Source organism: Sylvia atricapilla, chromosome 1 (genome assembly GCF_009819655.1).
Source record: "Sylvia atricapilla isolate bSylAtr1 chromosome 1, bSylAtr1.pri, whole genome shotgun sequence".
Classification (NCBI taxonomy): Eukaryota; Metazoa; Chordata; class Aves; order Passeriformes; family Sylviidae; genus Sylvia; species Sylvia atricapilla.
In genome coordinates, this window is record NC_089140.1 from 31,502,535 (window position 1) to 31,528,489 (window position 25,955).

Below are 25,955 nucleotides of genomic sequence, written 5' to 3' on the forward strand. Positions count from 1 at the left end.
GATACATCCTCAGCTGCATCAGGGTCACTAATGGAGAAAAAGCTCTCTCCACTATCCTGGCTGCTGCTGAGATAGAGTTATTTTTTTTCCTAGTAGCTGGTACATTATTATGGGATTTGTATTTGATAACATGCTGATGTTTTAGGTGCTGCTGAGAAATAATTACTCTAAATCAAGGACTTTCCAGTTTCTCAAGGTTTGCTAGCGAACAGGTACACAAGAAGCCAGAAAGGAGCACGGCCAGGACAGCTGACCCAAACTAGACAAAGGGATATTCCATACCACAGAATACAATGCCCAGTACATAAATTGGGTGGAGTTGACAGGAGGAGACAATTGCTGCTCAGGGTTGGACTGAATGTTGGTCAACAGGTGGTGAGCAACTGAGCAACTGTACTGTGCATCATTTGTTTGTCTTTATTTATTTATTTCTCTCTCTCTGTTGCCAACCTTTTCATTATTACTACTATTTTATTATTATATTTTATTTTATGTTTGATGTTCAATGTTTTATGTTTCTTTTTAATTATTAAACTGTTCTTATGTAAACCCGTAAGTTTCTCCTCCCCACCCCACGGGGCCCAGGGGGCAGTGAGGGAGGAGCTGTGTGTTACTTAGTTGCTGGCTGGGGTTACACCACCACATCCACGAGTTCAGATCTCCGTGCTCTAGATCAAAAGGAAGCAGTCACTGTGTTGCAAGCTTTTGTAACTACCCATGGAACACAAGGCTAGGGTTAAGTGACACATGGAGCTGCATGCTGTCTGGGCACCCTACAGCTCCTCCTGGCCATGCTGACACAAAGAGAATACTTCAAGCTCCCAGCACACTGAAATCAAAAGATTAACCCATCAGAGCCACTGGGGATTGTGCCTGCACCCTAGCAGTCAAGCTCATGAGCTCATCCATTGGCAATCTTTACTAAGACCTTTTCAGTTACTGATTTAATTACTTTCAAGTGGTTGCTGTGTGTAGCTGTCTACCTCAAAGAAAATTCCTTGATTTTCTGTCAGACTTTGTTCTACTCATAGCTTTCCTACTTTTTTTTTTTTAGCCCTGATGATGGTAGGATGTGTCACATATTTAGCCAACAGGGGCTCTCTGGCTTGGGAGAAAGAAGAAGGCAAGATGTCTGCAGAGACTTACACCTGACAGAAGCTTGGGACAGGAGGAGAGAAGCAAAAAATACCTTGTAGCAATGACAAGTAGAATCAAGTAATTCCCTGAGTTCAAGCATACTTCAGGCAAGACTTGATTTAGTTTTCAAACTTGTGATAGATTGGGCACAGAAAAGTGTACAAAACAGAATTATCACTCCCTTAAGGTACGCAGATCATCTTTCTGCTGGATTACATGATTCTGGGTGTTGGACAAACACATTTTTGACCTAGTAGGGGAAGGTCATCAATGAATGTCCTGAAGTCAATTTCCACACTGTGTCCTTGGATATGCTGAGGTCCTGGATTGCAGCTGTCACCTGTTATTGTGACAAGAAATAAAGTCTGATGTCTTGCATAGTGTCAGGTAGATTTCCTTTTCCGTTCCTAAGCTAAAAGCTCACTTTTACAATGTCTGATGTCAGTACCTGAGACACAACTGCTTTCTCATAGTGACTGCAACACAGTAATGCAACCAGAAAATCTTAGGAGAACATCAGGTGAGCGAGAAGCAGGTACAATGGAATATAGTACAAGGCAGGGCAGCTTTGTGTTTCAGGCCTGGAGAAGTTTGGGCCATGGCAATCAGAACTGAAGCATTCATTTTTACCACTGGTCTTCCTGAAGGCAGGATTCTTAATCCAGTCCTGTGCTGTCTGAGGTTCCCCAGGCTGATGCATTTGCAAAGAGAGGATACTACTGAAGAAATCATTGCTCAAATTCCCATGGTGTTGTCAATAGACGTTTTCCACAGAATCCAAGTAGGTCAAATACCTCTTGCTCATTTCATTTGGGATCGTGTGGAACAATGCCGAAGTGGCTTGCTTGCCAAGTACACAATTTCCACTGTGTCCAGGCTCTGTCTGATCAGCAACACTGGGTTATCACCAAATTCTTCAAAGTTGCTGTTGACAGAGTTGAGACAATTTACAACAAAACCACCAGAAGTATAAGAGCAAATACGCACCCAAACCTGTACATACTTCTTAGAAGACATTTGAGTTCCATGGCAAAGCAGCACCAAGAGCAGAAAAGGAACATGAAAGAACTGGCAAAAGAGCCTTTGGGCTGCCAATAAGCTTCATTCAGAAATATAGTTCCTGATACTTGATCTTACTCAAACCTGGCAGACAAAAATTACTCCTTCATATGTTTATATAAATATTCTCACCATCGCCCCCAGCTTCAGTCAAACAGTGTGGTCTTAGAGTAGTTCATCATCTTGTGTCTAAGGGCTGCAGCATTTTTAATCTAATACCAGCTACCCTACAACTGGACTCACAGTTTTGTGAAGTCACCATGTCATTACTGTCTCTGCTGTTTGCAGCTGCTGGCCTCTCATCTCTCAAACACAACCTATGTAAGTGCTGGCAGAGAGTAGAGAAGGGAACCAATGAAACTGGAGCACGCAGACAGCTGTCTTTCCCTCCCCCTTCACGCCCCCTCTTTTTTTTTTTTTTTTTTTTTTTTTTTTTTTCTCTTTGTAAAGATATTTGGATGTTGTTCTGTTCAGCATTTCAAGCCCCGCTGTGCTCTAGAGAGTCATGCCTAAAAAGGTTTAAAAATATCAGTCAGTGTGTTAGGTGAAAAATCAATGAACAATAAGACAGCTTAAAGAGCAAGTCAGAAGTGATAAAGAAGAGAGTTTGGGAGCTTAAAAAGGGGGAGAAAAAAAAGAAAAAAAAAAAGAACGTAACATACAGGTGGAGATTTGGGGTGAGAATATTTTTGAGGTGGAGAAATGGGTGGCTATTAGAATAAGGAAAGAAAGTAGCAAAAAAGTAATGGGAAAAGCAAGACTCAGGGAATTAAACTCACACAGGAAAAAGTTGGGGAAAATAAAGAAAATAAAAATATTAGGAAAACAGAAACAAAACATAGAAGAACTGACAAGAGATACAAAAAACTGCACACATGGATAGAGAAAAAGGACAATTAAAGTATCAAAAACAAGAAGCTAAGCTCTTTGTAGTTAAAATATATACACACTGTGAGAGACACAAAGCAATAGACTCAGAATTAAGTGGATTTTCTTAGTTTGGTGGCTGTTGTGCAAACCAGCCACCCTCATGTGATACTATGCCTGAGCTACATCTTGCCAGGAACCTCATATTTCAGTGGGTCTCTGCTCACCCACACATTTCCATGCTATGCTCTTTTCCTTGGTGACAACACACTTCTAAAGTTCTGAGCCTGAAAGAAAGCGGTGATGAAAGCTGGTTGACTTTTTTTTTCCCCCCCTTATATTTTAGTTTCATAGGTCCCATTAGCAGTTGGGACTCCTGTGCCAACAGACATACATCCTCAGACCTGATCTTGCTTTCATGTACGTCAACAGGTGACTGCTGCTGACTTCAATCAAAGCTCACAGAGAACAACCAGTGTCAGGGTGCAAAGGGAAGGCACTGGTTCATGTGGGAACAATGCTGAAAGGGGCAGACTCAGAAAGCTTAAGCTAGCAGAAAGAATTTGAGCAAGAGTGACATTTGGAATTTGGGAAAGAGTAGGTGGTATAGGAATAACTATGGATGGTAAAAATAAAAAATGAAAATCATGGTGCCCCTACTGAAACCACCTACACCACCACCATCTTTTATCTATCACTTCAATCACTTGCTGAGTTGAAACAGATTTTACTCTTTGCACCCTAGAGCAAATTTTTCAAAAGCACTGTACCTACAACCTCAGATGGAAATCCAGTAAAATTTAAAAAGTCTCCATAGGACTTAAAACCTCCATCTCTCACTGAAAAAAAAAAAAAAAAAAAAAAGAGAGAGTGACCTTGATAGCACATTTGCCTGTTCTTCATACATCCTCTCTTTCAGGTGTCCCATACTCTGCTTCCCAGAGCTGAGTGCACAGGAAAGCTATGATGCTCTGAGCAGCCTGATCATACACTCCCACACACTGTCCAGGGGGCTCTCATGGAGCTCAGCCCTGGCCCCGTGGTGAAGGTGGCCCAGTCTCCTGCTCATCTGATGACCACTGGATCACCAGCAGGTCCTGTCAGTACCTCAGACCTGCTTGGATGTGAGGGATGGTGCCTTGACCAGGAGGGCACTGCCCTGCCTTGGCAGTGGACCCTCTAGGGGGGAAGCCCTAGAGCTGTTAGCTGAACAAGCTGCTCCTTGGTACTGACTAGGAGGCACTGGGATTTGGTGAGCTCTAAACTGTGAGCTACTACTACTTGCTTGTCTGAACACAAATAATTTGGCATTTTCAGGGTCATGATCCCTTACCAACTGCTGTTGCTGTGAAACAAAAAAATGCCATGTAGATGGAGCAGGAATTCAAGCAGTTTTGAGGAATGTATACATTCTTCAATTCTACAGATAAAGAAGAAAGCTTTAATTACGTTCTCTAAAAGCACAATAGTGGGAATAGTTAGAATTCCAGTTCACAACAACTGGGCTGGACAGTTTAGGAGAGCAAGTGAAAATACACTTACACTGTAAAAAACACAGAGGAAGCAACCTTAATTATGTTACATGTGATGCCTTTTCTGTGTACCTTTCCTTGGTTTGTTGTTAGCAAACGGGTCAATTTCAGGAACGTAATTTTTAATTTTCACTATGTAATTTTTAATTTTCACTACTACAGTGGGTAAACTGATAGCCTTTCAAAAGTATGGAGCAATGCTCTGGGAATGAAATAACACCACAATGACTGACACACAAGAAAATTGTCTCTTTAGAAGACAGAAACATTTAGAACTATAGAATTGTGACACAGTTCAGAAAAATACTCTGTCTGGCCCTGTACTGAGGTGGAATCAAATACTCTCAGACCAGCCTGGCACAGGCACATCCTATCTTATCAAAAACTTCCTGTGAAGGAAGTTCTTTTGGCCCAACAGTTGTTCTGTTCTGATGTCTCACCATTACAATACAACATAACAGAGCAGACATTCAGAACATGGCTGTGTTATGTTCATAGTAGGGACAAATATAATTTGTTCACTGCTATGACAGTGTAACACTTGAGTTGGATTCCGTGATCCTTGTGGGTCCCTCCAACCCAGACTATTTTGTACTATAGTTTTCTACTTGTGATGTCTGTACAATGTTCTGGTGGCAGCCTGTACCATGCTTATGTTTATCACTTTCTTACTCTACAATGGTATTTCTACATTTCCTCTCTTCCAGAGGGTTTGTTGGTGGCCTGGACTAGAGATTGAGGGGAGGGTGGCCTCGTCCCTTTGAAGGATGAAACTGTTGAACAGTTGGTAAAGAACTGCTTTGGCACTTCATCTTTGACTTATTATAGAATCATAGAATGGCCTGCATAGGGAGGGAACTTAAAAATCATCTAGTTCCAACCCTTCTGCCATGTAAGAGTCCACTAGATCAGATTGCTCAGAACTCCATCCAGCCCACCTTTAAACACTTCCAGGGGTGGAGCACCCACAACTGCTCTGGGCAACCTGTTCCAGTGCCTCACCCCCTCCACTGTGAAGAACTTTTTCCTAGTATCTAATCTAAACCTACTGTCAGACTGAAGCCATTACCCCATTGTCCTATCACTACAAATAGTTCTTGCAAATAGTCTCTCTCCATCTTTCTTGTAGGCTCTCTTTAGGTACTGGAAAGCTGCAAAAAGGTTAAACCTTAAGCCTTCTCTTTTCTAGGATGAAAAAAATCTACAAAATCTCTCAGCTTTCCCTCGTAGGAGAGGTGCTTCTGCCATTAATCATCATGGAGCCTGGTGATTTTGCACTTGACAACCAATTTGGGCACATAGAATAGAAAATTTAAACTGACAAAATTTGCACACATGCACCAATTTTTTTTTCCAAATCTGGGTAAGGCTAGCAGGCTTTGCCATGGAGACTCTTCTTGTAGATCTACCATATCTTGCTGCCACCACCAGCTTCGGCTTGCCCAGATATCGCTCCAAACCAGTCAGGCTGAGCGGGGCCGAAGCCACAGCGAACAGCGGCACAAGCATGAGGGGGGAAACAACAGCACCACGGTAATTCATCTGGTTTTAATCTAACAAGAACCAGCCTAGCCCAGCACACTGTGCCGGGGTCTGACTCCCGCTTTGGAACCTGCAGCGGGGCTGAGCACTGACGCCTCAGGGCTGACCCGCCCCGAACCGCGCCGGAGGCACCTGCCGGGCACCGCCGCCACGCATGCGCGCTCGCCGCCACCGCCAGCCCAGAACTACATATCCCGGCGTGCCGTACGGGCCCGCCGCTGCGGCCGAGCCAATGGGGAGGGAGGAAGCAGTTCCCGCCTCCACGCAGCAGGTGTGGACGCGATCCCGGAGCCACCCCTCCCCCGCCCGTAGGCAGAGGCTGGCGCGGGAGTCTGTTACAAAGGACAGAGGCGGCAGAGCGAATAGGCCCTGGCCTCCGTATGGAAGCGGCAGGGGTGTCTCCTGCCCTCTCCCTGGGCAGCCGGGGAAGCGGGCGCGGGGGCCGCACCTCAAGGGAAGCGGCGACTCGGGGGCTTCCCGCGCGCTGTCAGTTAAGAGCGCGCGAGGCGGGCGGGCGCCACCGGGTTGGCCGGCGACCGCGCGCGGCCCCGCCCGCCCTCTCTCCGGATTCGCTGACGACAGGGGCGCGCGCGCCGTCCATCATTGCCCCGAGCCGCGGCGGGACCCGGGGCTGAGGGCTCGGCCGGGCCCCGCCCCGCCCCGGCCGAGGCTCCGCCCCCTGCCCGCCCCTCCGCCCGGCGCTGTCAAGCGAGCGGCGCGAGCGCGGAAGCCCGAGGCCGCCCGCACTTCCCCGCCCCCGCGGAGCGCGCGCCTCGGCGGACACGCCCCCTCCCGCGCGGCGCGGAGGGGCAGAGGACCGGGAGGAGGAGGAGAAGGAGGAGGAGGCCGAGGGCCCTGGGCCGCGGCCCGCCCCCGGCCCGCCCCCTGTGCCTGCGGCGTGGGGAGCCGGGCTGAGGCGGAGCGGGGCGACCGAGGGGCCGGCGGCTGGGCTCGGTTTCCTGCTCAGTGGGCGTCGTTGGGGTCCCGGCGGGCCCCGCCCCCGCGCCGCCCACCCCGGCCCTCGACTGTCACTCAAGGCGGCGGGCTGAGGCCGGCGGCAGCGGCGGGCGGAGAGAGAGGCAGCTACGCCACAGCCCAGCGGCGGCCATTCGTGGAAAAATAGGCCGTCCCGCTCCTCCCAGCTCCGGCTGCGACCGGCCTTCTCCCCGCTACCCCCACCCCACCCTCCGCCTCCTCCTTCTCCTCCCCCCTAGAGCGGCGCCTCAGCGGGGCATTAATGCGGGATGAGCGGTATGTAACCCCCTCCCTCTCTCCCTCCTGTGCACACCCCTCCCTCCCTCCGCTCCTCCCTCCACCCTTCATCCCCCCTCTATCCCGCCCTCCCGGGTTCCCCCTTTTCTTCCCTCTGTTCTCCCCCTTCTTACCCCGCTCTTCTCTCGTTGCCCCTCCGCCCATCCGTGCTGCTTCCTTATGCCCCCTTTCTTCTCTTCCTCTCTGCCTGCCCCTCCGGCTCGCCTCCTCCGTACCTCCCTCCTCCATTCCCCCTTTCTTCGCTAACCCTCCCTCCTGTGCACATCCTTCCCTCCTTCATTCCTCTTTTCCTCCCTCTTTCCCTCCCATGCACAACCCTCCTCCTGCCCCCTAAAGCATCGGCGGCCACTCAGTGGCCGTCGATGCTTTAGGGGGCAGGAGGAGGAGGAGGGTTGTGGGTGGTTTTTTCCTGTGTCTCTGGGAGAGGAAACCAAACCTCCCCTTTCTGGGTGTTAACTCTCCAGCCCCCATGGGTTGGGTTTCAAACCACGTTTCTTAGGACTCGTTCTTTTGTAATAATGATTTGTACTGTTGTTTTTATGAAGAGGCAAAACCGACAATCTGGGAACCGAAAAGGATATGCTTGTAGGTTTTGTTATTGTATAAATGAAGGTGAATAATTAACCTGTTACACTTGATATTTTTGCAGATCAAAAGAAGGAGGAAACTATGCCCACAGAGGGAGAGAAATCTCCCGAGGCAGAGAATAACAACAATAATAATAAAAAAGGGAAAACTGGAGGCTCACAGGTAAAGAACACACACCCGAATAGGGAAGTGCCCAAATTATTAGCATTTAAAATTAAATGTTCAGCTAACAGCATTTCCTGCTCAGGGCATCTTTCTTTGGGTTGGATGAAACACGGTTGGGTGCAATGTTTTTACTGCCTGGACATGTTTGTTTGATTGCATTTTGCAGTGATCAGCTGCTTTCCGTGTAATAGAAGCATTTTAAATTTTTTTTCTTTATTTTATGGCAAGGGGGAAAGACTAAATTGATGATGTAGTTGAGGTCTTGGCTGTGACATAATCATTGATAATTAGGGACTTAATAGCACTATGTTTAAAGAGTATTTACAGCAATTCATACTTCCTTATTCAGAGCTGTATCATTAGTCTCTATGCAGAAACACTTTTTTTTTTTTTTTTTTTTTAAGCTTCCTGTGGAAACCTTAGTGCTGACTTTAGATGGTTCATACTTGCACTCTTCTCCTGAATCCTTTCTGTTTTCTCTTTTTATGGCTAGGATTCTCAGCCTTCACCTCTCGCTTTGCTAGCAGCCACCTGCAGCAAAATAGGAACTCCTGGTGAGAATCAAGGAACTGGACAGCAGCAGATTATTATAGACCCAAATCAAGGTTTGGTGCAGCTTCAGAATCAGCCACAGCAGTTGGAATTGGTAACAACTCAGCTTGCTGGAAATGCTTGGCAGCTTGTTGCTGCTGCTCCTTCTGCTTCAAAAGAAAATAATGTTGCTCAGCAAGGATCTTCTGTTGCCTCAGGTGCAGGAAGTCCCTCCAGCAGTAACAATGGAAGTGCATCTCCTTCAAAAACCAAATCAGGCAATTCTTCTACAACGACCCCTGGACAATTCCAGGTCATTCAAGTACAGAATCCAAGTGGTAATGTCCAGTACCAAGTGATTCCACAGATTCAGACAACGGAAGGTCAAATCAATCCATCCAATACTACCGGTCTACAAGACATACAGGGTCAAATTCAGCTTATTCCTGCCGGGAATAATCAAGCTATCCTCACAGCTGCAAACAGGACAGCTTCAGGAAATGTTATTGCTCAAAACCTAGCAAATCAGACAGTTCCAGTCCAAATTAGGCCTGGTGTTTCCATACCACTGCAACTGCAAACTATTCCTGGTACTCAGGCACAGGTTGTAACAACGCTGCCTATAAACATTGGTGGGGTAACCCTGGCTTTGCCTGTGATTAACAACGTTGCCACTGGAGGAAGTTCGGGGCAAGTTGGCCAGTCTACTGAGAGTGGAGTTTCCAATGGAAATCAGCTGGCATCTACACCTGTCACTTCTGCCTCTGGTAGTACCATGCCAGAATCTCCTTCCTCATCTTCCACTGCTACAACCACTGCCTCAACATCTCTGACTAGCAGTGACACACTGGTAAGCTCTGCAGAAACAGGCCAATACACAAGCACAGCAGGCAGCAGTTCAGAGCAGGCAACTGAAGAACCTCAAACAACTGCTACAGACTCCGAAGCCCAGAGCTCCAGTCAGCTTCAGTCCAATGGGTTACAGAATGTCCAGGATCAGTCAGGCTCCCTTCAACAGGTCCAGATCGTAGGTCAGCCTATTCTGCAGCAGATACAGATCCAGCAGCCTCAACAGCAGATTATTCAGGCCATTCCTCCACAGTCATTTCAGCTCCAGTCAGGGCAGACCATACAGACCATCCAGCAGCAGCCTTTACAGAATGTTCAGCTGCAGGCAGTGAGCCCAACTCAGGTGCTCATCAGGGCTCCAACTTTAACACCATCTGGACAGATAAGCTGGCAAACTGTGCAGGTTCAGAATCTGCAAAGCCTTTCAAATCTGCAAGTTCAAAATGCTGGGTTACCCCAACAATTAACCATTACCCCTGTGTCTTCAAGTGGTGGCACAACCATTGCCCAGATTGCTCCCGTGGCTGTTGCTGGTACCCCCATCACTCTGAATGCTGCCCAGCTTGCTTCAGTACCTAATCTTCAAACAGTAAGTGTTGCCAACCTGAGTGCTGCAGGTGTTCAAGTTCAAGGAGTTCCTGTTACCATTACCAGCGTTGCAGGTGAGTGGTCCAACAAAGTTTTGGCGTTTTGCTTGTTTGTAGGGTTTTTTTGTTTCATTTTGTTCGTGGTGGTTGTTTGTGGCTTTGGTTTGGTGTGTTTTTGTTGGGTTTTTTTTGTTTGGTTGTGGTTTTTTAGTATTACAAGAATACCAGATGATTTTAGATGAGAACTCTTTCTTCAGAATTTTCTGTAATGAACGTTAAACCCTTAACTGTGAGGAAATATCTTACACTTATCACTGAAATTCAGATTCTAAAACAACTGACATTTTTGCTAAACATTGAAATCTTATTACCAGTTGCGTCAGTTGAATGGAACTGTTTGTATTTGACAAACTGTACTTAAATTCTGTCCTCCATCTTACTAAAGACATGTAGGCTCCAGAAGTGAACGTGAGACTTTACTGTTAGAGCTTTGATTTTGAAAAACAGCACAAAAAAGCTTTTTCCAACCAGGCAGAATTCCTTATCTCCTTTTTGGGGATGTAGAATGAGAAGTTACAACATGTAAGCTAGGATACCTTGTATCATGGTATGCATTCATATGGAACTACTCCTTGCGTTCTGCACTAGCTCATAAAGTTGTTTGAGTTCTGCAAAGAGATTGGGTGGAAAAATGTGTGCTTGCACGTAGTTTCTGTGGCTTGCTTTAAAAATAAAAAGACAAAAACAACTGGTGACTGTACTTCAGTACTTGCTGCTGAACTTTTGATATGTATTATGAAATGCCTGTTTGGTTATGCTGGTCTAATAGTTGGGAAAGGAGCTATTAAAAGGTTCTAGGCTGGATAACTGAGCTTTGTTTTACAGCAAACCCTGTGCAAGGTCTCTGCAGTGTCCCACAAGGACAACTCTTTTTGTAAAATTTGCTGACTTTTAATGTTTCAGATAAAATTTGATTTAGGTAGGAGTTCTCTTTGTCAGCTTGATAACTACATACCTATGCTTGGATTTATGTCATAGAAGTAAAAGTGTTCTATTGTAGTTACAATAAGCTACAATACAACAACAACCTGGCTATAGGCACAGTTTTTTACTATTAAAATGTCTTGACTTTTTATAATCATATGCTGACAAATGTTTAACTGGGCAAAAGATTGTTCTCTTTAATTGAAATGTTTTTGAGGAGACATAATTACTAACATAGTTTAGTAGTAAGAAATTTGCTATTGAGAATTTCATCTGCTATAGTACTTCTCAGCACGGAATGGCATGTTGGAATACCAAGAGCTGAGTTAGATGAACTAAACATGACTTGTTTAGGAAGTGTCACACAAGTGTTAATGTGGGTAATCAGAAGTAAAGTCTTGACCTTGTGTTTAGTTGTAATGGTTCAAAGAGAAGTTTTGGTTAGCTGTAGCTGAGCAGCTGCAGTCCTTTTTGCTTTGGAACACTTTTCTTGTTGATGAGAAGGTGCTTGTTGACAGTTTTCTTAGACAAGAAGTCTCTGCATTGGTAGGGGACTTCGTAGGAAGCCTGCTTTGGGAACAGCCTAGATTTTGGGGTGCTGGAAAAACCTTCTGCATGTAGGTTTTTTTCTCTGCCTATTAATGGTGTACTACTATTCAGTACACGCTAGCAGCTAGTACACACTAGCAAGAAATTCTGAATATCATCTTCATTGGTTATATTGCCCCTACTTGTGCTTTATGATGTCTTTTGGAAAATAAAGGAATTGGGATTGGTAACTTGAGGATGAAAAAAGGGCAATGAATCACAAGTACGGTCCTGGACAAGCCAAGCCTTAGTCATACAGTGTTTGTATGTTAACTAGACTACATTTTGTGACCACTGAATTCCTCTTCGCTGTGCCCTCTTTCTCCTGCCCTGCTCCCAGTAGGCGTTATGGCTGTTTCCATACTTTTTTGGCAGCAGTGAACCATAGAAACAGAGTAGGTTGTACTGAAAGGGACCTTAAAAGGTCATGTAGTTCAACCCCTCTGCAATGATCAGGGACATCTTCAACTAGATCAGGTTGCTCAGAGCCCCATCCAACCTGGCCTTGAGTGTTTCCAGGGATGAGGCATCCACCACCTCTTTGGGCAATCCAGTATTTTGCCACCCTCATTGTAAAAAATACTCTTTCTTATGTCTAATCTACACCTATCCTCTTTCACATTAAGGCCACTCCCCATTGTCCTATCATTCATGTCCTTGTAGAAAGTTCCTCTTCAAGTCTCTTGTAGCTCCTTATGTACTGGAAGGTGCTATAGAGTCTCCCCAGAGCCTTCTTTTCTCAGACTGAACAACCCCATTTCTGTCAGCTTTTCCCCATAGAAGAGGTGCCCCACCCCTGTAAGTATTCTGCCATTTTTTCCTTTCTTTTGTCAAAAAGGTACTATTTATCCCCCCAGACTTGATGTTATGGAGAAAGAACAACCTTTGTGAATACAAGAGATGAGTTTTAATTTCCTTCTCTTACTTATCTCTGCTTCTGTCCTATGAAACTTTCTGATTCTACACTCTGGAAATGGGAGACATGGTAGAATGGAAAGGAAAATAAAGAACATGATGTGCAGTCTTTAATGCTGTAGTAATATTCCAAGGAAAGAATGGTTATGAAATAGAAAATTGCAAACATGCTAAGGTCTAAACTTTGCTTGCCACCTAAATAGAATAAACTGACTTGATCAGGGCTGTTAACTTCCTCAGGTTTGCTGGGTTTTATTTGAATTTTACTTTTTGTTATTCCCAGGCATCATTACAGGAAACCTTTTGAAAAACAAACAACTCAGCTACCCCAATATCTGCAGACTGGTATTCCTTTTCTGCAGTACCTGAACTTACCAGTGTGAAGTGTCTTGAAAATTAGCTGAACTCTCCACAAGTAGATAATTTGCCACAAATGAGCAGTAGAAATAGGTGTTAGAAACAAACTGTATGGAAGATGTCCAGAAAATTTTAAGGAGAAGGCTGAGTGAAGAACTCATCCCGTGCATTGATTCAGGTGCTTTAATTTTGTTAGGAAAAAGAAGTTATTTTGTCTTTCAATCAAACCATCTTGAGTTTCTAGAAAAAAAAAACCTTTAAAAATCATAATAAAAAATCACAATAAATAACGGTTCTTGTATTTGTGTCATATTTCTGTTACATGCACAATCATTTTCCTAGTTATTTCCACAGTGAGATATTTCAGCAGTTTTTTCTTTAGTTTTTCAGTAGTACATGAAATCGTAAAGCAGAAAAATACTTAGTTTAAAATTATAACAGAATTGTAAATATATACAATATTTTGAGAAATGGAGTGAGTCATAATTTTTGTTGGGGTTTTTTTGTTGTTGTTGTTTTGTCGAGTGGATTCTAGATTCCAAAAGAGTGAAATTTCACACTGGGAAGAAAAACATTAAAGTCTTCTGGTAAATAGTATGTATTAGTCTACCTTTCATAACTTTTGTTACTCAAAGTTTACTGTAAACCTAGCAAGATGTATAAGTGTGTTTAGGTTTTTTTGTTGTGTTTTTCAGTTAGAAGTTCAGAAACTGATCCTGGTAAGTACCATACTTAGGGTTATATGTTGCATGTGGTCAAAAAGCAGGGCAAAGCAGAGAAGTTCTCACATTCTTTCACTTTCTGGCTGAGGGAAAACTTCAATGTCAATGATGAAAATGACTTTTTACTGCAAGAGCAACTGAGTACTGACACAGGCTGCCCAGAGAAGTTGCAGACTCTCCATCTTTGGACATCTTCAGAAACTGGCTGGACGTGGTCCTGCCGGAGCAGGGTGATGGGACCAGACGCTCTCCAGAGGTCCCTTAAAGTCTGCACCAATCTGTCATTCCATAAAATTTTATTGAAGTGTACCATGTGTCAGTCAAAGGCATAATTAAGTGTACAGAAGAAAGTTTTAATATTCTAATCCAGTTAAGTTTCTCAACATTAAAACCAGGTCTTTAAGTAGTTGTTTATTTAAGAGGTAGACAAACAACACGCTACATAAAAACCACTGTGGTTGCTTGAACATTCAGGAATCTATTAATACCTGCCTTGCTATGAGGTCAGTACCTGTCATAGCTTTTTACCAAGCTAGTTCTGCACTATTTCTTCTCTGCTCTGTCAGTTGTTGTTTTGCACATGGTTCCTTGTGGAAAGGGATAGCCTGGAATGTTATAGGTGGCAACTTCCTGACTTTAGCCCCTATGGTCTTGGGTAAAAGCAGATACTACAGAGTACCCTTGCCTTTTTTCAAGGCTTCTGCTGTGAGAGTTGCAGATGTAAGTTCAAAGGATTCCTGTCCCCAGCCCCTTTTTAAAATAAGGTATATTTTGCCTTTTTAAAGCTTATTTTCAGGTCCTTAATTTTGTCTAGATGTGTTAATTTACAATATGAGGGACTACGTGAAAGGAACTGATTTTAGTACTGATTTTAATACTAGTTGATTCTAAGAAAAATGCAGTTCGTAATATTTTTTCCTGTTTGTAGGCTATGTTGTTTTGTGTGATTGGTTGATTTTGGTGCTTTTTTGGTTTGGTTTGGTTTGGTTTTTTTTGGTTGGTTGGTTGGTTGGTTGGGTTTTTTTTGGGAGGGGGGTTTCTGGTTTGTTTGGGGGTTTTTTTGATGGGTTTTGTTTTGTCCCTCAGAAAAATTCCCTCTTTCTTATGAGAAAAAAAAAGTAATAGCTCAAACTCATATCTACCTTAATTGTACATCTCAGAGTAAATTTCTTACATGATGATGAAGGTGTTTGCCCCATACAAAACTGAATTAGATTATTTTGTTTTAAAATAGTGAAAAATATTATTTGTATTTTATGTATGCTTGTTTCAAGATTTTTTACTTGTTTTGAACAAAAGTCATCAGATTCCATCATCTTGCAACACAAGTTCAAGCCTTTTTCTTGAAGATGAGCGGTGACATGGCCTGAATTATGGAGAATTTGGAGTTCATCCACCCAAAATAACCTGGAGCAATGACTTCTGTTCAGTAGAACAGTCTGTTGCCTGGCAATAGTAAAGCTGGAGAGTTTTAAATCTTTTGTAGGGGTGTGTGATGGGCTCCAAAGTAGTTCTTAATGACAATGAAATCCAATGCCAAGTGTTCTTATTGGGGTACTTAAAAAATACAATGAGCCTTGTCATTCTGTTTCATACTCTGTAGTAATGTGAGCTACTAAGGCATTTCTCTCTTTGGCCAGATACTTTCACATCACTATGACTAGTAGTTACGCAATTTATCAGTACCTTGAGGTCTCCTGATTTCTTATGTATTTTCCCACTTGTCTGCATCCAGCTTCAGCCTGTCTTCAAGGCTTTCTCTTCCCTTTCTCTGTTTATTAACTCTTCTTGTGTGACAGTCACTAGTTTTAGGACTTGCAGTTCTAAGGCTCAATATATTCTTTAGACATGACTGTCATTTTGGGTCAAAGTTTGATGAGGAGTTTGAAGCATTTTACGCAATTCTTTAAACAGGAAAAAATGGGTTAGATTACCTGTATATCAGTCAGTGACTGAAAAAGAGAGACATCACACTGATTTTTAGAAGGTTAATAAGTAGGCCCCTGAGAACTACCAACCAATCAGCCATGTCTCTGTGTCTGGTATGATCATGGAACACACCTCCTGCCAGCTATGTCCAGGCATATGGGTACAGGGGTGGTTAGAGACAGCCAGCATGTTGTCCCAAATGTGCACCAAACATGGCTTCACAGAGGGCAAATCACGCCTGATTAATCCAGTGGCCTTGTGTGATGGAGTGACTGTATCAATAGGTAAAAGAAGAGCTGCTGATAATAATCTAATTCATCTGCCATGACTTACTGGTTTTTGACATAGTCCCTCACAAGTAGCCTTGGAGAGATACGGATTTTATGGATGATAGAGTAGCGGCTGGATGGCCATGGTCAGAGTTGCAATCAATGATTCTATCCCTAAATGTAGATCAGTAATCAATGATGTCCCCTCAGAGGTCTATACTGGTACCAGTACGGTCAGTATCTTTACTAATGATGTTGTGGGATTCTGTGCACCCCTTGGTAAATTTGCAGATGTCACCAAAATGAGTGGTGCAGTTGATGTGCTTGAGGGAAAGGATGCCATTCAGAGGGGTCTAGCAGGCTTAAGAAGTGGGCCAACTTGAACCTCATTGTACTTCAGCAAGGCCAAATAAAAGGTCCTGTGATGGCGCAATCCCTAATCTCAGTAGAGATTGCATGATGAAGTAATGGACTTCATCTCTCTGTGAGATGAGCACAGCTCTGTGGAGAAAGACTTGGGGATATTAGTAGACAAAAAATGGGATATTTGCTGATAATGTACACTTGCAGCCCAGGAAGCCCTGGGCTACATAAAAACAAACAAGGCCAGTAGTTCAAGGGATGTGATTCCCACTTTGCCACTGTTGTGAGACCCCATCCACAGTAGTGTGTCCTGTGCTGGGATCCCCATTAGAAGACAGACATGGATCTGTTAGAGCTGGTCCAGAAGAGGGCCATGAAAATGATCAGAGAGCTGAAACACATCTTGTGTGAGGACAGGCTGAGAGAGTTTGGGCTGTTCAAACTGGTGAAGAGAAGGCTCTGGGAGCTTTTAGATATACAACAGGATCTTGTCAGAAAGACAGACTTTTTTTCCCAAGACCTGCCTGCAGTAACTGCACAAGGGGCAGCGATTTTAAGCTGAAAAAGGGTAAGTTTAGATTGGACATAAGGAAGAAATGCTTTACTCTGAGGGTGGCGAGACACTGGAACCGGTTTTCCAGAGAGGTTGTAGATGCCCCATCCCTGGAAGTGTTCAAGGTGAGGTCTTCAAGCAACATGATCTAGCTGAAGATATCACTTCAGGGGGATCAGAACTACATGATCTTTAAAGGTGCCTTGTGACCCAAAACATTCTGTGATTCTATGAATATAAGAATCAAAAGTATTTCTGACCCTGTCTCATGCTGACTGCAAGTGATGCATACAAGAGCAGAACTGAGATGCTCTTCCCTCATTCAGTCATCTGCGTATTCCTGAGCCAAAAGTGAGATTTTATAAAAATAAGTTTAATAGTTTTTGATGGATTTATTTTCTCTGAATTTGTCTTTTCTGACTCTGCCTAATTGTTTATGCATTCAGTATTTGCCTGCAATATATCGTGTTTTAATTGTTGCATAAGGCATGTTTTTATTTAAAGTTCTTAAGTTCCTCTATTATGAAAACTTAAAATACCTGATTCATCTTCATACTATTCGCAGTCTTATTATTCTAGTACATATGCTAGATTTTAAGGGAAGGGAAAGTGTTTAATCTAAAGTCCTAGAATATTACACTTACATTGTTGAACAAAAGAAAATGTTGGGTTTTTTTAATAACATATCCTGTGGGGCTCCTGTTGTGTTAATGTAATAGTGATATGTCTAGAAAGAGAACTCAATGAGTGGTGTAACTAAGCAGGGATTCCTGTAGGTGGTAAGAAGGTGAAAATGGTTTAAAATAGCCACATTACATACAAGGAAACTGGCAAATAGAAACACCAAAGGCGGAAGTCAAAGGAGCTGAAGGATAGGGGTTGCATGATTTATTTTTCTTTAAATAACATGCAGTGTTTTCCTGGATGTTCATTGACAGGCAAGATGCAGCAAACATCTTGAAAGAAACAAGCTGCAAGCTGTGGAATCTGTGGTAAAAAGATAAGTGCGAAGTACTGAGCTGTATTAAAAAAAGAAAAAAAAAAACAACAAACCTCAAGAAGAAAAAGGAGTCTGTCTTGGTTTTTTACTTCATAGTATGTGACTTGGCATTCTGAGAGTGTAGAGGGGAGGAGTATAGAAATGTAGCATACTTTTTCCAAAGTCATGAAAGATCACAACTGTTCTCAGGCTGCCTTGAGCTGAGAATTGTTGCAGAACCACAGTGTTCTAAATATTATAGTACTGGCATCCTTTTCAAATGTTTCAAAGTAATTACAGGAGAAGCATTTAGTCTCCTAATGACAAAATTGCTTTAGTTATGGGATTTTCTTAAACTGAAATTCAATGCAGTGGCAGAAACATTTTGACAACAAACTGCAATTGAAAACAAGCATTTGTCATTGTGATGGTAGCATAAAAATAAAAGTGTCAATATACTGGTTCTGAACTGGATGGCTAAGGAATGTGCAATCTGCCTGTTCAGGTAAATTGCCAATGGAGAGTTACCTGGTAAATATGTCTCACTAAAATGAGTCTTTTCTGCCTGACTTGTGAGTAGCAAGGCATGACTTCATCACTACTTCTAAAATAAAGTGGGATGGGAAAGCATTTAACGTACCAACTTCGGTCATAATTGCCAGGTAAAATAGATTTATAATGAGCTATTTTTATGCTATAAACTTCAAGAACAAAATGTAAGCCTCAAAGTCTTCAAAGAAGAATGTCACTAAAGCTGTACTTCCATATTAAATTATGTGTATCATCAATACAGATGCACTCTCTTGAGAATATTGGGTTTTGCCATCCCCTCTCCTAATCTCTCTTGTCAGGAATTGGAGCATATAGAACAGGAAAAGAATTGGCTAAGCTTCCTTGTTCATAAAATGCCAAGCAGGTGAATTGAGAGATATGGCACGTCTTTATCAGTTTGTTAATATTTTTTTCTTTTTTAAAGCATACTTAGATCTGCAGTAAGCCAACCTTCTTGTTCTTCCATTACCACTAGAGGCAAGGGAAAGTTAAGATGCATATTCAAAATTTATTTTCAACAGCTTCCTCACTGTAACTTAAATTTTGGAATTCTAAGTCTCATATGATTTTGGAGCTGGTAGATGAAATAAATAATTTGTTACTGTTTTAATATACAAAAAATGGTATAAAACATTTTAATAGCAGTGTTGATTATTGAAAAAGCTAATTATATATGGAATGGGGTGTTGTGTTCTAAGAGGAGTATTAATTTCAAGTGAAACTGTTATTATTGCCCTGTGAAGAGCCAGGAGTTGGACTCTGTGATGCTTCTGGGTCCCTTCCAACTCAGGATGTTCTGTGATTATTGAAAAACAACTATTTTCTTTAGTAGTCAATGACTTTTAATGGATAATTCAGTTAATAAAAGTAGTTTGATTTATATGCTATAGCATAGTAGCTTTAGAAGTAGTCAGGGCTGCATAATGAAATGTAATTTTTAAAATTAATATTTTACTCTGGTTATGACACTTTCACCAAAACAGTCACTCTGGACATCTGTAGTCTCTTGAGAAATGTCGCATCAGAGCACATGCTTAGTTTAGTTTAGGGTATGGTTATACAGTTACATTGGTTCCTGTATGCATCTGTTCCTAACAGTGGAGTCTCCACTGATGTTTGATCAGTTGGTCATTGGGAAAACTGTATCGCCCCAAAATGCATATTTAATCTTCATAGATTGGGAGACTAGTACTATTTTGTTTTAAAGAGAGAGTTATCAGTTAATATCTTCCTGCCAAGAAAACCCTTGGGATACACGTTAAGAACAAGTCTGAGTTTCCTTAATTATAGTTTCAAATGATGATGTGATGGCTTTTCCCTTGAGAAAAATACTGGTTTAAGAAATATGGGCCTTGATTTTCTTGTTCCTTTGGTCATCAGGGAGTAACTGACAAAAGCGTGAAGCTTTTCAGCTTGTTCTGATCCAAAAAACAAGACTAGGTAAACAATTTTGTAGGGTTAACAGTGTTAATGTCAGAACTCATGGGTTTGGACCTTACAGATTTATGTGTCCCTTCTTTTGTGTTCTATAATAAGTAGTTTTGTTGCTCCTTGCCTGATGAAGGCTATAACGAAGTTTCAGTTTTTACATCTTTAATAAACAAGTTAGTTTTAATATTGGTCAGCCTATTTATCCATAGGCTTTAATAAAACCGAAGCTTGTGGCTCATGTCATGTTTGTTCTTGCTGTGTAAGATCTTTAAAAATGTTTTATGAATCTTGGCTTTTTTCCTGATGATATCCTTTAAATTCCTTTTAATCACCTTGCTGTTGTTGCTGTGTATTTACTTTTATCTCCCAAAATCCAAATGGAGTACTGGAACCTTAGCTTATATTTTTTCATGTTAGCCTACTACTGTCCTTTCAAGACTCAGTTATTACCACTGCATGCGAAAACTCATTAATTGAATGGAGATGGAGGAAATTACACTTTCTGAGTGTGTGTTTTTGTTTCCATATGGCAGAAGTGTGTCAGATAGGCATTTGATTTTTGGGGGTTTTTTTAGGATTTTTGTTTTGTTTCAGTTTGTCAGGTATTGAGCTTCTCTAGTCAGACTGTGGAGACTAACAGTCCACAGGTTTCCTTCTAGTCCTACCCCTGTTTGAGAGTTAGGGGGAAGGATTGGAGGAAAGAACTGGTCAACATTCTGTTGTGGCTATAAACTGTAGAATAATCTGAGGGATTGCGGCAAGGGGATAGGGGAGAGGGAGACGTTCCATAAAATTAAATCTAAGAATCTCAATTTCTTACATCTGCTGCTAGTTTCCATGCAATGTGTCTGATACATTGCAGCACTGCTGGTGCTTGGGCTTTCAGCTGTTGCTCTAAGTTTCAGCATGCAGGAAACTACTTGTGTTCATCTGCAGAGAAGCGTTTCTGGACACTCACCCTAAATATATTCCTTTTTTTTTTTTTTTACTATTTATTCAATAATGAAAATCAAGGGGTTTTTTAAAGGGTCTCTTTCTGTTAGTATAGCAAGTTACTTTTATGATTCCATCTCCTTCTTTAGAAAACTTAATAAATTGACCATATTTTCTTTTCATTTGAAGTCACAGTATCCAGAACAACCAGAGACATTGCCTTGCTTTAACTGAAACCTTCAGTTTGCTATTCAAGACTAAATTTTGTGAAATTGTAGCACTGTGATTTTTATATTGGGTTTTATATGTGTCTTTTTGTGTTGTATTTGTGGTAGTTCTTTCTTATGTTTCAGAAAGCAATAAAAAGTAAACTTGCTTTCAATTTAATGAAAGGTCCTACCAGCTGGGAAAAATTTATTTTCTGGCTCGAAGTACTGAAGTGCCCTCAGGTTGTGCTAAAGCACTTGGGTAAAGCTTTACATTTTTGAAAAATCATTAAAGTAACTTGGTGAAATTTTTGGGGCAGTAGTTTGATTTTTATGTTACCAATATGATTCTTGCACTAAAAGAAACAAACTTCATGTTTTTTAAGACGCTTAAACCCCTCAAGCTTTATTGCCTTAAGTTTCACTTTTGAAGCAGTACTTTCAACGAAAGTTAAGCGTAGTTATTATGCTGCTCAGTAATTTTTTAACACACTGAGACTTAAAAAGCTTTTGAAGAAGAATATAACAAGTTCTTACAAATCTTGACACAGCTAGCCATGGAGAAAATGTAGAAACTTGATGCAGTGCCCCTGTAGGAGGTAGAAAAGACTGATGTCTCTTTGATGCTGCAGTTTGCACTGGAAACTTTCTGCTTGTAGTAGCATGTGGACACCATGCTGTGATTTGTGATGACCCTTGTAGTGGTTGGGTGAATCCAATTCCTCTCCTTACTCCAAACTGATCTTCTCTACAGAATGTGGGTCCCTTGTATCAGTGCTTGCAGTTTCTATTCTGGGAAATTCTTCTTTTGTCACACATTTTTTCTTCATAAGTCTTTTTTAACCACTGCTTGGAAGAGAGAGCAGAATTGTCGGCATACTGCATAATCTTCAGTTTAAATATTTAAATTCAGCATTGTCATTACGTATATGTAATTTTTAAATATGATTTGTGCCTTTTTTTCAGCATGAAACCTCCTTCAGAGTAGTTTTTTTTTAAAAAAAAGAGGATCTCTATATTGACACATACTTTCAAACAATATTTTAATCTTGGCTATGTCTTAATCAAAGCATTCTATTATACAGGCACGTTATTATAAGTATATTGTATTAAAATAATATGTAAAGTATATCAATAAATTAGTGTAAATTATGTGTATGTCTTTGTGGAAAAAGAATATTAAAAGAGGTTTTCAAGCTTAGAGTACCTGGCATATGCAGGGGACGGGAAGATGAGACTTATTTTTTCCCATTGCTTTGTATCAATGAGTTGTTAATGAGTGAGTTGCTGCATCAGCTCTGATGCCCGTAGAGTTTTGAATCTCTGCAGGCTGTTCTGTAGTAATATGCATTGAATTATGGATTCTAACTGCAACTTTCTCTTTGCTCTGCATTTAGAATACGCAGTTGAACAAATTTTCTTTTTTGCGGCATTACCCACTGTGGCTCTAAGTACATTTTGCAAAGTGTTTAACAGATTTTGCAATAAGATGCACCCTACTGAGATAACTCTTTCACTGATGCTGTCATCTCTTGGCTGTTAAACATTGGTTGCACAACAGCAACAGGAAATACATAATTTTTTTCTGAGGAACTAGGTACCAGAACTTACAAGTATTCTTTTCGTTTTCTTCAAGATCCAGTGCTTTATTCTCATGATTTCTGTAGATCAATAGAATTAGGTCCTTTTCTTTCCCTTCTGCTGTATTTACCTCAGAGAGTAGTCTTTCATACCTGCTACTCCAAGTGAACAAGAGTAGGAAAGTAAGTGTAGTGTGTGGTAAAAGGAAGCTTGGTTTGACTTATACTGCATGGCCACTGGTCAATTACTCTGTAGAAAAGTACACTTTAGATACCATGTGTTAGCTTTCTTAAATTGTTCAAGTGCTGTTATGGTTTTGCAAATTAATTTTAACTGAAAATGTGATTGGTATGTGTGTATGTATTATTTGGTTTCATTGTAATTACTTAAAGTTGTTAAATTTTTTTGTATGAATGTGTTACAAACTCATGTATGGGAAAGCATATATGAGTTTTACCTGCTGTCTTGGTTAGGAAAAGACAGGTACCTGCCAGGGAAAAGCTGGAGCTTCCCTTAGAATGAAAAATATAAACCCCCTCCCTTCAAATTATTATAATTTTGCAATTAAGGGCCTTCAGGCAAAGATTTGGGAATAGGAATAACAGTTCCTTACTAGGAATATTTAAAAAGAATACAAATGTAGTAAAGCAAACAAACAAACAAAAAATCCTGGAAACACTGACAGAGTCAGGATGCGACCTGACACCCTGGTCAGGGTGTTGGGAGTAGTCCAAAAAAGTCCTCCTGGAGTAACAGATGTGGTTCTGTTGGACTAGAGGTGATCCTGTGGAAGAGTCCAGTGGTGGTGAGATGGGTCCGGTCTTTCCTCTGGGAATCCAGTGGAAAATAGGCTGTCCTGCTGTGCTGAATTTCAGCCTTTATCTAGGTAGTAACTGGTTGACTCCTCCCACTGGGTGGAGCATCTCCCAGTGGGATTATGTAATGTTATCAGCCTTAATGGCCCATTAACAAAAGATATCCCCCGGAGGGAGGATGGGTCATGGAAGAGAGAAGGAACATTGTCGCACTTGGTTTTAGCAGCTGGCCCATTACCAGAAGGCAGCTGCCCCCTCCCCTTGGAGTTGAAAGAAAAAGCATCTCTTGGTTTCAACAGCTTCTGAATAGAATACATACATTTGGTTATATATTGCAACCCAAGACACCTGCTAAGATCCAGTTTTACTGCAAAATTGGAAAGCTGAGCCAGTGATGCTGAAGAGTAAAGGATATGCAATCATTTTTCTTGATAATCCTGTATCTCGTGTTAATAGGTAATGCATTTACTTCATGGCTTAAATGGGAAAGATTAGTGACTAAGATCATGCAGGTTCTTTTAATAAGAAGATTAAAATTTTCTATTTAGTCATAATCATGTTTGTAATATTACAAAAAGCGAAACTTCTGTTGCACTTGATTTGTAAAGTAAATACTGTATCAGGTTTCCTTGTTGTATGCATTTTGTCTTATGGTCAAATAAATGGATACTATCCAACAGAAAGAGAGAACTTAGGTCTGAGAGGAAATGAAATACAATTGAGTATCAATTTTATTTTATATAAATTATTTTGTAACATTTGGTTGTAACTTAATATCCTGACAGTATGTATAATAAAGCTCAGACATATATATGCAAGTTCAGTGAGGATTTTTTAAATCAAGATACTTCACAATTTCAGAAATCATTATTGAAGAAATCATGGGAACTTGAGAAAGCTTTCTCTGTTCCAAAAGCAGGTGTCAGTGTGTAGTGACTGCTTTCACAGCTCATAGAGAATGACTGTAGATGAACTGAAGTGAGACTCTGTTCCCTCATGTGGTGATTTGTTTAGATTTCTTTCTGAAACCTGTGCTGAAACATGAGATCTGTTGTTTCTGAAGGGTTTGATGATGAATGAAGTGTAGAGATATCAGGTCTTGTGGTTTGGAGTATGTCAGGAAGAAGCAATTTCAAGTGATCTCCTGATTGTAGCAGCATTTCTGGAAGGCTTTAAATTGCATTTAATGCCTCTAGTAAGACTTGAAAGGAATATTTTTATAAGCCTTTTTGTCTCCATCTAAAAAGTGTCAAGAGATCATTTTGTTCCTATTGAGATAACTTTATTTCAACCACACGTTTTTAGAGTAAGCAGGTTTGTTTGTTCGGTTTGGTTGGGTTTGTTTTTTTTTGTTTTTTTTTTTCAAATAAGAAGCCAATTTAGACCTATATACTGTCAACTGAAAAATCCTCTCTAAAATAGGAGTCTAAAATACACTCCTATTATTCTCAAAGAACAAAGTCTTTTATGTTTAACAGCTTTAAAATGAGAATAGGTAATTTCTTACCCCATGTATTACTAGTGTGCTGGCTTGTTGGGGTGCTCTCTCAGGAGTTAAAAACAAAAATTAAGTCCAGTAATTGCATTCTTGAACTTCCTCTTGTTTTCTTATAGCTGGATAAATCTCTGACAATATTTATAATGCACATGTGCTTTCTTCAATTACGCTTTTACTGAAAAAACTAGATTTGCTTATTGAATGTTGTGGCCTGGTTCTTCAAATAAGGCAATTTGTATGATATTTTGAGAGCTTCAGAACCTTCTGTTCTGAATTTAGTAAGTGGAATTCAAGAGAGGGGAGTTTAAAATAGTGACTCCATGAGATCAATTTAAAGAAGAAAACTCAACATGCATATTAGAAAATATTATAACCAGTTAATGCTATCTAAAGAGTAGTCATCTAATTACTGTTTAACTGAAACCATGTGGGGAATTAATTGTCTGCCTGAGCAGCATTACTTGGAATTTTCCCCTTTGTATTTTTATTGTCATTTTTATGGTTATTGTGAAGAATTTCTACTCAAATGTGTCACTGTATTATGTTTAATAAATAGATTAAGATTGTTGCTCAGTAGTAAGTATCTTGTATTCCAAGATATTACCTGTCCTTACATGGGGAGAAGGAAAGTTCAGAAAGGTAGTGTCTGTCAGCAGTGGTACTTGATATTCTGAAGAAGTGTCAAAAGACTCTTGTGTAGTTAGTCATATTACTTGGACAGTGAAAGTTGGTTCAAATGGAATCAGCAAAATATATTGGATTTTTAGAAATGCTGAACAGGCTTCTCTATAAATGTGGGTTGGTTGTATCTTAGAATTATAGCCTAAATATTCTAATCATGGGATGAGAAAAGGAGTCATCCTCCTCAGAGTTCAAGTGCCTCCATTCATATCTTGCTTAAAAAACCTTGGTTTGGCAGCTGTCTTGGTTTAGGGTATATTTAGGGAAGAAATTTTTGAAGGGGTCTCTTTAGAAAGCAGATTTAAGCAGTCCCTCCCCCAGCCAGTTTGGGAGGTAAATTTTCTTCAATAGAAGTGTAAAAAACTGTTCATTTAATGAGCAAAGTACTCACAAACATGAAAAAAATGAACAAAACTCCTTGTTGCTCTCAGGAGATGGTAGATTTAGAGATTCAGAGTTTAAAGGGGTTT

At 41.1% G+C, this 25,955-nt stretch overlaps 1 protein-coding gene and 1 long non-coding RNA gene across 2 annotated transcripts in view; one reads left to right on the forward strand and one right to left on the reverse strand.

Annotated features, from left to right (window-relative positions):
• Nucleotides 1-413: 413 nt before the first annotated feature.
• On the reverse strand, nt 414-7,731 carry LOC136360947 (uncharacterized). Its single transcript, XR_010743550.1, has 3 exons — nt 7,523-7,731; nt 3,147-3,350; nt 414-2,062 (listed from the first exon to the last, which is right to left on the reverse strand). It is a non-coding gene; the product is annotated as an uncharacterized lncRNA (long non-coding RNA).
• The window catches only part of SP4 (Sp4 transcription factor), a 28,158-nt gene continuing 9,054 nt past the window's right edge, over nt 6,852-25,955 (forward strand). The window contains exons 1-3 of the mRNA XM_066318530.1: nt 6,852-7,388; nt 8,059-8,159; nt 8,656-10,204. Coding sequence (XP_066174627.1) covers nt 7,382-7,388; nt 8,059-8,159; nt 8,656-10,204 — 1,657 coding nt within the window. The 5' untranslated portion in view covers nt 6,852-7,381. The remainder of the gene's footprint in view (nt 7,389-8,058; nt 8,160-8,655; nt 10,205-25,955) is intronic.